Below are 16,284 nucleotides of genomic sequence, written 5' to 3'. Positions count from 1 at the left end.
GATTGGGAGCTTACCACTGTCGTTGAAAAGAAAAGTGTGCAATCATTGCAATCTACGGGTGTTAGTAATATGAAGATATCAAGGAGGTGATCGTGGTCATCTCGGCACCAGGTAAGTATTGAAGATATCAAACAAAGAATATTTTTATCAGGAGTAAATTAGATACGGCCTTAATTTATTCATTTATAACTCAAACGCACTGGGAACAAGAGAACTTGCTTCGGCAGTCAAGGAAAGTTGCCGAAGTGCGATTGGGACGCAGGCAAGAGAACAAGAAAACTCCGTGCAATCGCGGTGCAAGCGCTGTGTAAGGCGGCCGGTCTGCACACGCCTGCCCAGCTTTGGCGATGCCTGCCATATGCACTCTAACCCAATTTTATTCTTCTGAAAATTTCTTTCTCATGATCAGGGTCTCTGTAAGTAATTGACCTAGATATGGGGCAGGAACTTGGAGGTTAACAAAGAAGCTCGAGAACAAGTTAAGGACCGCACAAAGAACGATGGAACGAAACATGTTCGGCAGCAATGTGGATCAGAGAGCAGATGGGAATAGCCGATATTGTAATTGACATTACGAGAAAAAAGAAAATGGAGGTGAGCAGGCTATTTAATGCGTACGGTGGATAACTGGCGGACCATCAGAGTTACAGAATGGGTACCAAGAGAAGGGAAGCGCAGTCGAGGACGACAGAAAACTATAGGTGGTGTGATGAGGGTGGGAAATTTGCAGGTGCAAGTTAGAATCAGTTCGCACAAGACGGGTAATTGGAGATCTCAAGGAGAGGCCTTCGCCTGCAGTGGACATAAATACAGGCTGCTGCTGATGATGATGATCGCCGAAAACGCTTTCAGTTAGCACAGAAATCCTGTGACTAGAACCACTTCGGGTATATCTGTCCCAGAACAAAAATCCGCGTTATATGAGGGCCCACGTCAAAACATACAAGCGATCAACGAGCAGCGTATTAGCAGTATTTTAACAGCGCAGCTGTGAACGCGTTTTATCCGCACTTAAAAATGAGAAATGGCCTCTCCGTAAAAGTAAAAGCCGGTTTCTATTTAAGAAACTATAATTTCTCTAATCGTGCGCAGAAAGCAGCGGCAGCGCACAAAAAAAAAAAAAAAAAAAAAAAAAGGAAACCAGCTCTTCTTCATAAACAGACGTCTTAGGCAGGCACTCTTCAAACAAACCTTCAGCATAAATAGCATTCGTCTGGTCTACTCTGGAATGCGCTAAAGCAGTTTGGTTTCCGTACACTAAGCGATTGATCAAGAAAGTAGACGGTGTGCAGAGAAAAGCGTTGAGGTGCATGTAAAATAAGCACAGATCAACAGATTACCCCCCGGAATTATTACACCAGGCCCGAATTCTTGCCCTGCAAAACAGACCCAAGCTAGCACGCCTCAAAATGCTGTACCAACATTTATCTAATCAATTAAACACAAACACTTCAGAATACTTAAATATATAAAAAATTGGCCCTTATATCAAAAACGTCATAGGCATTCGCTAACTTTATCGAAATTACCATTCCACACGAGCTGTTGTAAAATCAAAATTTTTCCACAGACAATCCGCGATTGGAACAGGTTTAGCTATAATATCACTTGTAGTACGACATTAGAAGCTTTCATGTCGCTTCTTGCGCATGGGTTGTATACATCACAACTGTAAACAGTAAGTGTTATATTTTTTCTTATTACACTTTTCTCTCAACAAATTATTGTTTAATGTTCCTACCGATAATATGTCCAAGGTTGTACTGAATAAATAATGTTTTGTTCTATTTAGACAAGGTATGTTACTATAGAGCTTTCGAGCATAAGCTACATATATTGAGCTATAGTGTTTGTATACTCTACATGCATTTTTCTTATTTGCGTGAAATCATTAGTATTTAGTTTTCCGACTGTTCTTGCCCTTCACTAACGCAACCTGTTTACCGTATACTTATGTGGCTTGTCTCAAGTTGCATATTGGGTAAATTTTATTTATCTTATTTTATTTTTGTTTTACAATTAGTATATCGCCTGTACACATTGATTATAACTGGAATGTACCCTTCCCGTTACGGTCCCTGACGGGACTGACAGTATTGACAAATAAATAAATAAATAAATAAATAAATAAATAAATAAATAAATAAATAAATAAATAAATAAATAAATAAATAAATAAATAAATAAATAACACATTGGTGCATTGAACTGATATTCGTTTTACCTTTTTGGCGTTTTGCATATGTCTGAGTTCTTTCCTTTGTGCGGCTAGTACAAAAGGGGTATGAATGAGGGAAGAAGTTTGCAACCACGTAGCACTTTAACAAAACACATTTTTTTTTAAGTATGCGTTTCTGTTAGATAGCAAACAGACAAAGGCAACTTAGGCGACTTTATGGTATACACCACATCACTGCGAGTTGCAAAACTCAAACATTTGACGCAATGTTTTCACGTAAACATGTAGGATTGTCTATTTTATCTGCCTTAAACGCTTTGTGAGATGAACTTTGTAGGTTTGCTACACGCTTCTTGTAGCGCACTTGCTAAAATTCCAAGCACGACGTAGGTCGTAGATCAAAATTACGCTTTAATGTGTACGCGGAAATAACGTTTTCTTTTAAGTGCCTAGGAGAACTTATCATTGATTCAGCGGTTGCCTAATGAGAGGTTTCCCGCTTGCCATATGCGCTTGAATGGACCTTCAGTCTACTCGGCAGCGCCACCGAAAACCGGCAATGCGCCAGACCCGACTGCAGCGCTTCAAGTGCTTCAAAAGTCGCGCTCTACTGCCGGCTGCGTTGGTAGGTTTTGAGGCAGCTGCGACACCTATCGGTCATGCAGCATACTTGTGTGAAAAAAATGTCGTAATTATATTGTACGAAACTATATGCGTACGCCCGCCAAAGGTATATATATATATATATATATATATATATATATATATATATATATATATATATATATACCTTACAGTGAAGAAGACATGGCTTTGCAACGAGGTCATGCCAGTAGTGTTGGCCAAGGAGGTTATTATAAACTCCCGGTCAGTGCATGGGTGCCTGCAAGAGCGAACACCACATGGAAGAAACTTGTGGCGCCTGCTGTTGCTGTTTTTTTTTTAAACCAATGACATCGTCAGGCTTTTAAATGGATATGAAGCGTCTTGGAAGGGCTCACAGTATAATAAAGGTCATAAAAGCTGCATGGTTGAATCTCTGCAGCTTCAGCCGATAGCCACTTACCCACAGGCGGTGTCCAATCGAGCGTGCCCCGTTCGAGCGCTATAATTAATGTGCAGTATTACAGAGGCTAGCGCCGCATTCAGCAGTGGTAGATAAGGGCAGTTGGGAAGCTGCTCGGGCTCGCCTCAGCAGCAACGTGGTTCCTGGCTGTCGCCCAAGAAGCGGCGGCGCTGCGATCTAGATGCGCTCTGTTCACGTGACTCGTTCTGCGAGCGTCGTCTGCTTTCGCCAGTATTCGTCTCGCGGCCTTTTCGTAGTGCCTCAGTCAGGTCTCAGAATTTAATTAATTAATGATTACTGAGAGATGGAGCTGTGCCTTTATCGGGAACATCGTAACTGCCTCGCTCGAGGAAGGCACAGTTTAGCTATCCGGTGGCTGGAGGAGCCATGAGCACTGGGCGCGCCGCGATTGGGGTGTTCTCGTTACCGAATACTGACCGATCTCAGTGCCAACTTGGTCCGGTATTTATGCATATCTGAAGAATTAATCACTGTCAACGCATAAAATCCGGAACTTCCTGGCGATCACATTTGCAGGATACGGATGACTACATCGACAGCTGCCGTCTAGCACCTATTGCAGACTTGCTCTGTCCTCAACCGGACTCGGCGCAGATATATCTGCATACGGTGGGTCATCACCCCACAGGACCTCCGGGAGTGATATATGCTGGCGGCATTTTAAGTCAATCAGAGGGGCCGTAGCAGTCCTGTGAGCCAATCAGAGCCGACAAGATGGAAAATTTGACAATATATGGCGGAATTTGAGTGCCTAGAATAGTACCTAGGATTACGATTCATGGCTCCCTGGACATCCACCGCGCCTATAATGTTGAAACCCACCTGGGATTTGAACATTTATTCATTTGCGGCGATGGACAAACTTCTGAAAAAAGGAAGTCTTGTCGCGTTCGATACGAACGCGTGTGGACACAGCATAAGGCGGCAAGCGTTACATACGGCCGCAGCTAGTTTTTTACGAATTTTATTTTCAGACTTCGCCATCATAACTGTTCCGTCAATTGCAGTTTTGAAATCACATCACATCACTTTATTTCCTGAAAAAGCTGTGCGGCGCGGTTCTAGCAGAGCTCCTGACAATTCCGACCTCTGGATGATGAGTACGAAATTTCTTTATATTCCCTAGGGTGTTAGAACATGCGACGTACCACAAGAACACCCGTAAACAGCCTGTAGTTAGCCTCACGGTTGCATGCAACGTAGTTCGTATACTTTTGACAATGACTCTCATCCAGAGGTTGGAATTGTCAGGAGCTCTGCGGTAACCACGCCGCACAGCTGAAAAGCACATGTGGTGAATGCACGGGGATAAACGCCCCATAATCTTTAACTCCGTGCCTTCACCATATGTGCCTCTCAGCTGTGCGGCGTGGTTCTCGCAGAGCTCCTGACAATTCCGACCTCTGGATGATGAGTACGAAATTTATTTTCATTCCCTAGGGTGTTAGAACGTGCGACGTACCACAAGAACTCCCTTAAACAGCCTGTAGTTAGCCTCACCGTCGCATGCCGCGTAGTTTGTATGCTTTTGACAATGACTGTACAATTAGTGTTAGTTTTTCTACTTGTTTTGCTATTTCGGTGTCATCACTTCACTGGCAAGAAGATAGTGCCACTAACCTCCATTTTAACTTCTGTGTCCTTTCTGCTATATTTTGTATAACCCGACCGGGTGTGCACCTGCTTCTACGAAATGCCTCTTCACATAGCGTCGGACAACAGCATGACTCCGGTTATCGTCCCTTGTGCGGAATTTGTTGTTTTGTTTCCTGCTTGTTACGTGGTTCCCTGCCTCCTAATTCTTTATTTTTTGAATTGCGCAGTTGGGAAAAGAAGTGCATCTTGAGGTGGGCCTCTTTAGACTTTTTAAAGTCACCTTTTAGCTTATTCATGATTAGAAATGAAATTAGATCATAAAATAAAATCATAATTAGCGTTGCGCTAAAGTTATGGTACATTGTTTTTATTTACGTGTGCGACGTGCGCCCGATGGCGTCATGTGTTAAGTGACGCCATCGGGCTAAAAAGGATTTCCACATCCGCCCATCATGGCTCTGAGTGGCGCTGGCTAACACACCTAGGGTTAGATCTAGTAAATACCCAAGTTAGAGGACGAATTGATGGCCGTCGCCGTAGCACAATTGGTAGTGCATAGAACACGTAATGCGGAGGTTACGGGCTCGGCTCCCGCCGGCGACAAGCTATCTTTTCGTCCACTTTCATTTCCCTTTTCTTCATTATTTTCTACATTCGAATTACAACCACTCAATTTCCTCGATGCTTTCCTTGGCTTCATTGTCTGTTGGCTTTATGTGGTTACGATTAACAAAATCGAGCCCCTCGGTTCCTCTTCTTCTTCCGATTGCTTTTATTTAATGTTTTATACGTTCGTACAGTTTTAACCGTCCAAGATTTCTGTGCATTTTTATCTATGCGGTTAAATTTCTCGATGCAATGAAAATGGCGCATATTAACTCATGCGCTCTTAAATGGCACTGCATGCCTTCCCGACACCACTTTTGTGATATACAGCCCACCACTCTTCGCCTGAAAGTAAGTACCTGAACTGCTCTAATGTGTGATCATTTATTTCACGGCAAATGCGGGCTCCATGGCCTTCTTTCTCTTTCTGAAACACCGTATTTGTGACGCAGACAACATGCAAGTGTTCGCCTACGTCAGCAGTCAAGGCACCTAATCTCATGTTATTTTCATTTAAATTTAACAAACGCACATCTATCAAGGTGCTAGAAGCCGCCGTTATTCTGGTAGGTAGTTCTGTGTAGTTCATAAAGGGATGGGATTTTAAGAGATTATGTATCTCCAGTAGCCTTGTGTCTTCGCAACTCGTGTTTATATTTACATCTCTCATGATAATTCAGGGTTAATTTGTTTGTTTCATATTGAACTAAGCGCTCAAGAAAAGCACTAAAGAAAAGTGACCTAATAGACCAGCTACACAGCAAATAATTGAGTGCGCGGACAGTTAAAATGAGCCGCGTGTTATTTGCGCACTTGCCGAATTGCTGTACAGGATAGCAAGATCGTGACAATTAGAAAAGCTGGGTGCCGTCGCAAGTAGTCATTCCCGTCATGAAGCTTGTAGCAGCCGTTGCTTCGGTGATACATAGTTCTTTTTTTCTATCCGTCAAACTGCTGATATCAGGCTATACATGCAAGTGTAGACAGTTTAAATGAGATGTGCGCTGCTGACCACGGTTCTAGATCTGCTGGTAAACACCCGGCGGATGTACTATTTGCTTCCGATGTGGCGCATGGACATTTGAACGTGATTTAGATGTTCCAAGCTGATGTGAACCCCTGTAAGTCGACTGCTTTCGGAATTCTTTCGACATGCCCGAGATTTCTCGCGTAACGTTCGACAACGTTTTGTGCTAACAGTGTACGATATTTTAAACATTTCTACTCTTGGACGTTACTGTCAACATCAGCGTTTTCTATGCGACGTGAAGATTACGTTTCTAACACCTGCGCACGATGATGCAGTCAGCTATACGTTAGTCTTAGAATCGAGAGCACCCATGTCCGATCCCAACTGATGCGCCGTAATTATTTAATTGCAGAAGCGCTCATCATTGTCATAGGAACGTTTTCGGCCAGTACGCCCGCAGAAATATTTTCAATATAGCTCTAGCTATAGAGTGTAACACGGAGGGAGTTACGGAGCTTCTCAGCACAATTGTTCTTATCAAGAAGCAAGGTATGAAGGTGCCTGTCAGATGAACGGCAGACGCATACTAAACTGCGTCGGTATTCGCATAGACAGGCAGGTAAAAATAGACAGAGAAAGAATTCAGGGAACGTCATTTTGTTTGCTGACATTTTTGGCAGGAAGCAAACAATGAACTGAGTCAAGTGAATCGAATAGAATCTATTAATTGGTTCACCTTTCCATCCTTTCACTGAGTCGCCGAAGACTTTACTGCATAGTTGGTGCTTCCGATTTAAGCACAATTTTATCTCATTTTACCGCGTTCATCTATAGTTATACAAAATATACTTCCACAAGTAATTCGCACCGGAAAAGTCATTCGCGTCAGGAGCACGCGAAGCCTTCAGAGCAGAGTTCTCAACGCGAGTGCGGTGCTCATTTAGGCCTAGTTGGTTAACAAGGCATCTGTTGCCTTCTTAAAACGTTCATGGCCTCTTTCAATAAGTTGGCCAAAAATGACTCAGTTTGGACAACCCTTCTTTCAAGGTTTTTACTTAACATTTAATACGATACTTTCACGCTTTCTTTGCATCAATTCTGCTGAGAGATAGAAAAAAAAAGGAACTGTTACCTAAGCGCGACCAAAATTATGCGAACGTCTCTGGCTTGTCCGCGTCGCTTCAGCGCGTGCTACGCACGCACAACCACAATCGCTTCCGCGTAAAATCACAGATAAGGTTTCACGTGTCCAGTTTTGCTTATTTACACAACTAGAGCACTGTATACACTTCTAGATGAGATGTACTCCGCGAATGACTGATACTTTTCAGTAAGATCACGAAGAGTTGGGCGCCGTCTGCGCCTTGTCTTCATCCTCCATCACAGGCTGTTTTTGGAAGTCCGGTGGTCGCTGCTTGCCGAAAAGTGAGTAATCTAGGTGCAACCACACAAGACCCGTCACGATGGTCTGCAAAATAAAGCAAGGGACAATAAAAAAGAAAGAAAAAAAGTCGGCGACCGTAGGTCATTCAATCAGTCATCCTCTCATCGTTATCCAAAGTTGGAAGCTTTAATAGAGCACATCTTCTAATCTCGTAAATAAGCGCGCCTCTTAAATTACTTCCTTAACAAAACATCGTTTTATGCATCGAAGCACAAAAGTAACTCGAACACCGATCCATTTCTCCGCGAAGTTCAGGAATCTCGAAACTGGTGTCATCCTGAGAAATCGTTCCAAGTGATCCTCCTTGCGAACTGCATGGCTATAATTTGTAAGTTGCAATATGGCTCATAAGGTATTAGTTGAAAACGTAATTAGTGCATTTTTGTTAATTAATCGATTATGCATTTCAATTTTTGTGCAAGTAATGTCCGCGTCTTCGAGTAGACCAGATCATGAACTAGAATTGTACTATCCTGCCACAGGCAACCTTTAAATGTTTTTGAATGTGTTCTCTGAAACACCCGGTGTGTAGTTACTTCAAACGAAGAACAAGAGAAGCACTCTTCTGGCAGCTGCGATCCCTCGCATGCTCTATGCTAACATGTGACCCCTGCATTCCACTGGCTGCGTCTGTCCAACGCATATTTCTCACGCCCCTCCCTTGTGGACGCTATTGAATGCTCGCGTGTTTGTATTCATAGGCTACCTACACTTTTTTCTTTCTTTTTACTTGAGTTAATGTACGCGTGTTGATATTCATGACGCCGTACTGTTTTTTTCTTTTTTTTAAAAGCACGCTTTCACCCCTACAGAGAAAATGAATAAATTGAACTCTGGGTAATTATAGTCGCACTCTTGATGAAGGCCGGACCCCGGCCGGAACGACGAAATTAAATGTTTATTTTTGTTTTGTACGTGCACCTGTACTTCTTTCAATATATATATATATATATATATATATATATATATATATATAATCTTCTAAGCTCTTCCATCCCCTCTCTCTCTGTACCACGGGACCGGCTTCCGACACTTCACACCCATAGTTTTTTTTTTTTTTTTTGCATTTGACACTCCTTATGCTAACGGATTAAAATAAACAAGCGAAAACTCTTTTCTTTCATTTAAATGCACTTTGTCTGCCAAAGCATTATCAAACTTACCCAAAAAGCCAGAAAACCGGCGAAAATCATGGAAGAAAATGGAAAGCCCAGCCTCTGGGTCACAAAGCCCGCCAAGGGAGAAGTTACGACGGCGCTAGAGCAAAGGTGGCAAAGATAAACGGGTCAGCGATCCATGGAACTGCGCTATTGAATGTTGACGTTTATTTCGCTTACCCGAAGACCATGAACTGGTAAGTGGCACTTGTGACTACTCCGTGGGTTTTCTCATTGTCGGGGTAACCTGCGTTTTCACTAACAAACAAAAGGAATACAGTTAGATTACGGATATTTGAGTCTCAAAAGCCACAATTTGACTGTGAGAGACACCGCAAATAGGCGGTGCCTGATTAAATTTCACAACTTGGGGCTCTTAATTGTGCCCAGTGCTTCGTACAGGAGCGTTTTTGAATTCCGCCTCCGTCGGAATGAGGCCGCTGCAACCAGGTGTCGAACCCACGACTTCGTGCTTGAGGCAGTAGCGCACCCAGGATCTCTGCCGGGGGGGAGGGGTTGCATTTTTATGGTGGGGGGGGGGGGGGGAGGGAGGAAGCAAGCACTTTACATAATATGCAATTCTCTTGTTTTAGCCAGAGGAATCCAACAGCAAATAAAATGCTTAATAAGTATAATAATTTAATGACACCAAGGATGATGACGATGTTTATTTCTTCAGCGTTTTACTCAAAGTAATTTAAGGTTGAATGAATAAGCACAAGACAGTGATAGAGTATTTTTGTTAATCAGAAAAATTCGACCTCAAGCCTCCTCCTGAATTTAATGACCATGACTGATGGTACACGTTGGGCTGGCGGGGCTGGACGCGTGGTGGAAAGGGGGGGGGGGGGGGGGCGAGTTAACTCATTGACTCTTTTGACATTGACACTTTTCATCTAATTTTATTATTTTATAAGTTAATTAATTAGGACTTACTATATCATTAGGCGGAATCAAAAAAAATATCTGTGTATCTCCAAGCGACGGCAAACAACAGTACTTTGGTTCTGTCCAGCGACGTGGCATTTGCATATTTTAAAATCTTGGTGCATGATAGTTGGGACAACCTGTATATGCGCAACACGCTTTGCCCGTGCCTTTAATATATATATATATATATATATATATATATATATATATATATATATATATATATATATATATATATATATATATATCAACGATCTTGTTCGACCACCTTCTTTTCTGCATCTGTCGCTAACATAGAGAGAGAGAGAGAGATAGTGCATAGAAAGGCAGTGAGGTTAACCAGAGGTAGTTCCGGTTGGCTGCCCTGCATGGGGGGAATAAATAGGGGGATAAAAGAGACATAGAAAGTGGAAGGGGGGATAGAGAGAAAGAGTGACGAGCATAAACAAACCGCGTACACTATAGAGCGGTAAGGGGCGGCCTTGTTAAAGTCTATCGTGAACGCCTGTAGACTGCAGGAACCTTAGTAACGCGAGTAAGGCCTTCAGCGCGGATGTTCTGTCAGAGCACTGACCTAAAGCTTTTAGTTGCGTTAGTGGACGATTGTCCAATTGGTCCAACACTCTGCACAACACTTGTATTTCGGCACTATAGCTCGGGCAGACATTCATAATGTGTGCGAGCGTCTCATCACTGTTGCAAATGTCGCACGTGGGGTTGTTGGCCATTCCAATATGGAAGGCACATGAGTTCGTAAATGCAACGCCTAGCCACAGACGATACAGCATGGTCTGTTCACGTCGTGGTTATCCAGACGGTAGATGCATCTGTATATCTGGAGACAACGAACGCAAACGACACATGGTGAAAGTGTTTGAGTCCCACAGGGGCAAAGCACATTCACGGGACATCAATCGCAGTCCAGCCGCAGCGTCTGTTCGGGAAAGTGGAATGAAGACACATTGACCACTTTCATGTGCAGATCGAGCGGCCTCGTCGGCGTGGTCATTCATTCATTCATTTCCGCTGATGTTGCAATGTCTGGAAGCCATTGAAAGATTATGTTGTGTCCCTTGTCATGGCTGCTATGACATATCTCTCGTATTTCTGAGGCCAGTTGTTCATTGGGTCCGTGGCACATTGGGCTTTGTATGCACTGAAGAGCTGCCTTGGAATCACTAAAAACTGTCATTCTTAAGTTGTTCGATGATAATCGTTCACATGACGATGAGTCATCACCGGCCACCTGAGGCAGGACTTGCGGATATCTTTTAAAACACGCACATAAAGGCTAACTGCTGCGACATTCTACTATACCGTACAGGACGAACTTGCAGGGAAAAGACGCAGTCAAGGACGGCAGAAAACTAGGTGGGGTGATGAAATTAGGAAATTTGCAGGCGCAAGTTGGGAATCAGCTAGCGCAAGACAGGGGTAATTGGAGATCGCAGGAAGAGGACCTTTGTCCTGCAGTGGACATAAATATAGGATGATGATGATGATGATGATGATGATGATGATGATAGCAAGGTCACATCATGAGGCTACTAAATATGACTAGCGAGTTGACCTTTACACACATATGTAGTTTCAGATGTGTCATTATGTATAAACCATTGTTTCCAATGTGTACATTCTTTCTTCTTGTTTTATTGTCACCAAGCCATCCTGCCATCAGGATGTGAAATTTAAAATAACAACCAATAAAGGGAATTACAGTCGTACCTCGACTGAACGACAGAAATGATAGGATATAATAAATTAAATATGTCTTACAATGATTATCGGATATAATGAAGGTATTGTTCTGTCGAATGCGACTTCGTTATAAGGAGGTTCGACTGCAATGTGTTCCCTCAGGAATAGAACGTAGCTCCAATTTAACACATGGATAAATCAAGCACATGAACAGCACTAAAATGCTGGCAATTCACATTGTAACACGAGACCATTTTTATAGTTTATAAAGTGGGAAAACCGTGCGCGTAAGGCAATCACGCGCCCACTGTCGCGATCTAGCCTCTAAAAGAATTAGCGTAGCTTGCACTGGCGGCGCAATGCTAAAGAGACAGCAGAGCTGATGGGCACCTAGCTAGTCCTGACTTTTGGGCTAGGCTAAGCACTACCAAGTCATCCCCAGCATTTCCGGAATTTATTGATAATTGATCGATTATCGATTAGTTATTGATTTGCTATCGATTGGCTATCGATGACTGACTAAGCTTAAGTAGTCCCAACCATGCTTAACTAGACTTAGCCAGGCTGAGCTTCGCTAGTTCACAGGGGTATGTGCCTATTGTGCTTGGACCCTTTCTGCACTACCGCCAGGATCGGCCCACATTTTTTGTCCGCGACGGACGGACTAACGGCCGGCTTAAACAGCTCCGCTGTTTATTAATAGACTTTCTGTTTTGCTCCGTTAGTGACAAAAAAGATAACTTGCTGCTTACATGGCATGTCTGAGGGCATGCATGTAGGGGCTGACATATGTGGCTGCCATGCCGACGCCAATGAACACCTGGGAGATGTATACGAAGAAAACGTTCCTGAAACACGCAAAAGAGCACATGACACAGATGCTCAGCAAATTATGTGAAACAGTCATTTGCGCGATTGATAATATTTTAGGAAGAAATATAGCAGTTCCAGAAGACAGGAGCAGCAAACAAAATAACAGAGTACCAGCCCTTCTTGTTTTTTATGAGACGTGCACTTTTCAGGCTGTATCTGGTTATTAGGAACAAGTAAGCAAGAATGGTAAGCGGCATTGAAGCCGTGTTGTCAGACGCAAGAGATACTATTTCCGAACTATTTAGGCGGCTACGCAATATATGGCTTTAGACGCTCGAAGAAGCAGAAGTACTGCAGGGTACCGTATCATTTAACCGAACGCAAGTTCTGAAGCGTGTAGCGGGTTTGGAATGATGAAATGCGAGGCTCACACACTGCATGCACATTGCTAACATCTGTATGACACGGTATATTCATGTGGCGCTCCAGTCAATACCCTTCAATATTTTCAGACTTCATCGAACGCGGGGAGTTGCATCACCTTTGAGTGAGAGAGGTGATAGAATTAGCGATGTTTATGTATTTTGACGCCAGGCGTTTGTGACGTCACCGTTCCCTCCCAGTAGTAGGATTGTACCAGAAATCTAAGCGATTTAGGCAAGACAGACTTAGTCTTGTTATAGATTGTTTTAATGCTCGCTGTTTTACAAGCAAATAAGTTGAATGTGTGATGTTAAATTTTTTTATGTGTGAGGTTAATGGCACAGTCACTACAGACTACAGGTTGCCGCGTTTTTTGCACCGTTCTTTTATAAGAGTTTCTTTTTGTAGTAAATAAATTTTGTGCTATATAATTGCAAGTTTTTTTTTTTGCGACACTTGAGAGTGACCAAGATGCACGGGAATGCGTGCTTATGCCTGTTTATGGCCTTCCAGGTTTCGGTCGAGGTGAAGTGCTCCTCCGCTGACTTGATAGACTGTCGACTCAATGACACTTCTCGAAAAGGATGTAACACAGCGGCCACTTTACAGTTTAGTCAGCAGGTTCTCGATTCAAAGGTTTCCGACATGCCCGTGTGACACAGTGGGGAAATGTGCCGCTTGAAAAGTTCAGCCTACGCTCTCTTAGTGGGATGCAAAGATCGTTTTAAAGTATATCTCGTTACTTCGCTGCTCAAACAACATTTTGCTGCTCGCAGACAGCTATCACAAGACAATTTATACGAGTTCTGAGCCTATGAGGGCTACATACGTTTTCTGTAGCGTGGTGAACCAGCTTAGTCGTAAGCGCCTTTGTTTGGCACTGACGCCTTGCAGGCTTATACGTATACGATGAATAAAGTGCTGAGGTACTTTTTCTTACGGCGGAATTGGTATGATCGGAATCGGGCCGAGTATGATGTACCCTATCGTGGACAGCAACGTCCCGAAAAAGTTCATGAATGGTTCCACCTGTGAAGAGAAAAAAGAATACGAAAAAAAAAGCTTGCATATTTTAAATGAAAAGCACCACCTGAACTAATCAAAGTAAAAAAAAAAAAGCACTTGGGGGGGGGGGGGGGGAACAACCAAGGCTATAGGTTTCATAAATTTTTTGCTCCGTAATCGGGCGACACACACACGTGCGGCTCTGTAAGGAGAGCCGACACCCCTCACCCTACGGCCACAGGGATGCTCCCGCTACTCACAACGAGGTTACGAAATTCTTCTACATGTCTAGAAGGGTCTTTCCACCAGTCACACCAACCTGAATAGGGCGCAAGCTGTTTCGCTCAGACTTTTACAGACCGGCACATATCCGTATTTGGCCGTTCTGCACGAAGTTTACCCAGACGTATATCGCGACGACGCCTGCCCGTCCTGCGGGCAGACCTCCACTCTAGCACACATGCTCTGAGAGTGCGGGTCGAGATACCCCAAGTTCAGCAAGGATCAGTGGGACTCGCTTCTGTGTAGCCCCGCTCTAGACAAGCAAATCCTGGCTGTCCGGCGTGCCCGCGACCGGGGCGGTGCATGGGCTAGACCTGTCGGTCCCGACACGGGGGGCTAGCCGGGTGCTTGACGAGTTAGCGTCCTCGCCTGACCTCGAATAAAGGTTATTTCACTCACTCACTCACTCACTCACTCACTCACTCACTCACTCACTCACTCACTCACTCACTCACTCACTCACTCACTCACTCACTCACTCACTCACTCACTCACTCACTCACTCACTCACTCACTCACTCACTCACTCACTCACTCACTCACTCACTACACATCACATCACATCACACACACACACACACACACACACACACACACACACACACACACACACACACACACACACACACACACACACACACACACACACACACACACACACACACACGTGCGTGCGTGTGTGTTGTGTGAGCGTGGGCTATGTGCGTGCGTGCGTGAGAGTGTTTGTGCATGCATGTGTTTAGACTGCAATATTAACACAGGAGTAATTAAGTAAATGCTCGTCACAGTGTCGATGTATTCATCGTGACGCGAATGCATACACCGTCGGCCTCCGTGAGGCTTTTGGTTTTAGACACAGCGATTGGGGCGGGGTTGGGGGGGGGGGGGGGGGCATTGTTTTGGTGGGTGTTAATAAAAGCTTGGGAAGTGGTCAGATCGTGATGTCTCGAGCTTCTCCAGCAGTCCCATTGTGATCGAGTAGAAGACCTATAGGCGATCCAGGCTCAGTCGCCTTGCACCCCACTCTTTCGCGCCTCGTCGTCCAGCTTCCGGAGGACGCTCATTGTCGTACAAACCACGGCCTGCTGCGCGAACACGCCAGGTCGTCGGCAAGTGCAGATATGGCCAGGTAGAGCCTTCGTGAGCCCGGGTCCAAGCACTCGTTCAAGATCACACCTCTCATCCTAGCCGCCTTCATCTGTTCCAACCGCCGACGTGTCTTCTCCGCTCTCGCTGCCTTCTCTCCTCTCACCTTTCTTCTTAGCCTTCTGCGTTTGCACCCCGTGTACTTCACCAATTGGTGCAAGTCTGTTTTTTCGTTGTGACGCTTGGCGCGCTGGTGCCAAACTCACGCAGCCCTTCGTCTTTGTCATCGTCTATTGCTCCCGGCCATCCGACGTACCATGCTCGCATCGCCTCGCGCACTTCACATGTCACACAGGGCGAGTGCCCCTCCCCCTCCCCCCTCCTCCTCCTAGTAAATACGCCTATGGACAGAAACGAGCTGAAAGTGCACCTAGTGACATAAATTGAAGGCCCTATCGACTCCTTTCGAAGAAAGATTCGTGCTACATAATATACTCGTAACTTATCGAGACAGTGGAAACAGCCTTGTTTTGTGGGAGCCTTCTCTATCACATCTACAGTGCTGGCTGTTCACTGATAAAAAAAAAGACCACGCTAATTAGTAAATGCATTTACTAAGTAAGGTCTAAAGAGAGTATTTTTTCTCACCTTGAACTTGGCGAAGAGACCTCCAAGTAAAGCACCAATGGAGTATCCAATGAACTGAACTGTGAATACAGTTCCTACTTCTGTGCTTGACATCTTAAACTGAAAAGGGAAAGATGTACTCTCCGTGTTAGTCTCGTGAATGAAAACTATGGCAACTCGAATGTTACGTCACTGACTGTGTATCAGATGAATACTTACTAAAGGAACATTAATGCGCGTCCTCGCACATTTACAGCAGCCCGCTAAGATGTCACCTGTTTATTTTTTTCCGCAGGATGATATTTATTGTCGGCCGTTTAATGACGCATGTATACTTAAGTTCGCCGATACAAGAAAAAATTATAGGCAGTAAATCACAAA

General features: G+C 44.2%; 2 protein-coding genes and 1 long non-coding RNA gene across 6 annotated transcripts in view; all 3 read right to left on the bottom strand.

The window, feature by feature from the left end:
- The window catches only part of LOC119460623 (kynureninase-like), a 50,624-nt gene extending 47,227 nt beyond the window's left edge, over window positions 1–3,397 (bottom strand). The window contains exon 1 of the mRNA XM_049673105.1: window positions 3,246–3,397. The gene's annotated coding sequence lies outside the window, so the exon portion shown is untranslated. The remainder of the gene's footprint in view (window positions 1–3,245) is intronic.
- Window positions 3,398–7,142: 3,745 nt separating this feature from the next.
- LOC119460621 (MFS-type transporter SLC18B1) overlaps window positions 7,143–16,284 on the bottom strand; it is a 49,144-nt gene continuing 40,002 nt past the window's right edge. For all 4 annotated transcript variants that reach the window (XM_037721652.2, XM_049673101.1, XM_049673102.1 and 1 more), the window contains 6 exons: window positions 15,925–16,023; window positions 13,844–13,932; window positions 12,420–12,515; window positions 9,220–9,297; window positions 9,046–9,139; window positions 7,143–7,906 (listed from right to left, as the gene is read on the bottom strand). In XM_037721652.2, the coding sequence (XP_037577580.1) occupies window positions 7,775–7,906; window positions 9,046–9,139; window positions 9,220–9,297; window positions 12,420–12,515; window positions 13,844–13,932; window positions 15,925–16,023 (588 nt within the window). In that variant the 3' untranslated portion in view covers window positions 7,143–7,774. The remainder of the gene's footprint in view (window positions 7,907–9,045; window positions 9,140–9,219; window positions 9,298–12,419; window positions 12,516–13,843; window positions 13,933–15,924; window positions 16,024–16,284) is intronic.
- LOC125947786 (uncharacterized) lies at window positions 15,060–15,869 on the bottom strand. The gene is made up of 2 exons (XR_007468480.1): window positions 15,178–15,869; window positions 15,060–15,144 (listed from the first exon to the last, which is right to left on the bottom strand). It is a non-coding gene; the product is annotated as an uncharacterized LOC125947786 (long non-coding RNA).

The sequence above is a fragment of the Dermacentor silvarum genome, chromosome 8 (genome assembly GCF_013339745.2).
Source record: "Dermacentor silvarum isolate Dsil-2018 chromosome 8, BIME_Dsil_1.4, whole genome shotgun sequence".
Classification (NCBI taxonomy): Eukaryota; Metazoa; Arthropoda; class Arachnida; order Ixodida; family Ixodidae; genus Dermacentor; species Dermacentor silvarum.
Note: the sequence above shows the minus strand (reverse complement) of the source record. Positions and strands in the feature narration are given on the sequence as shown.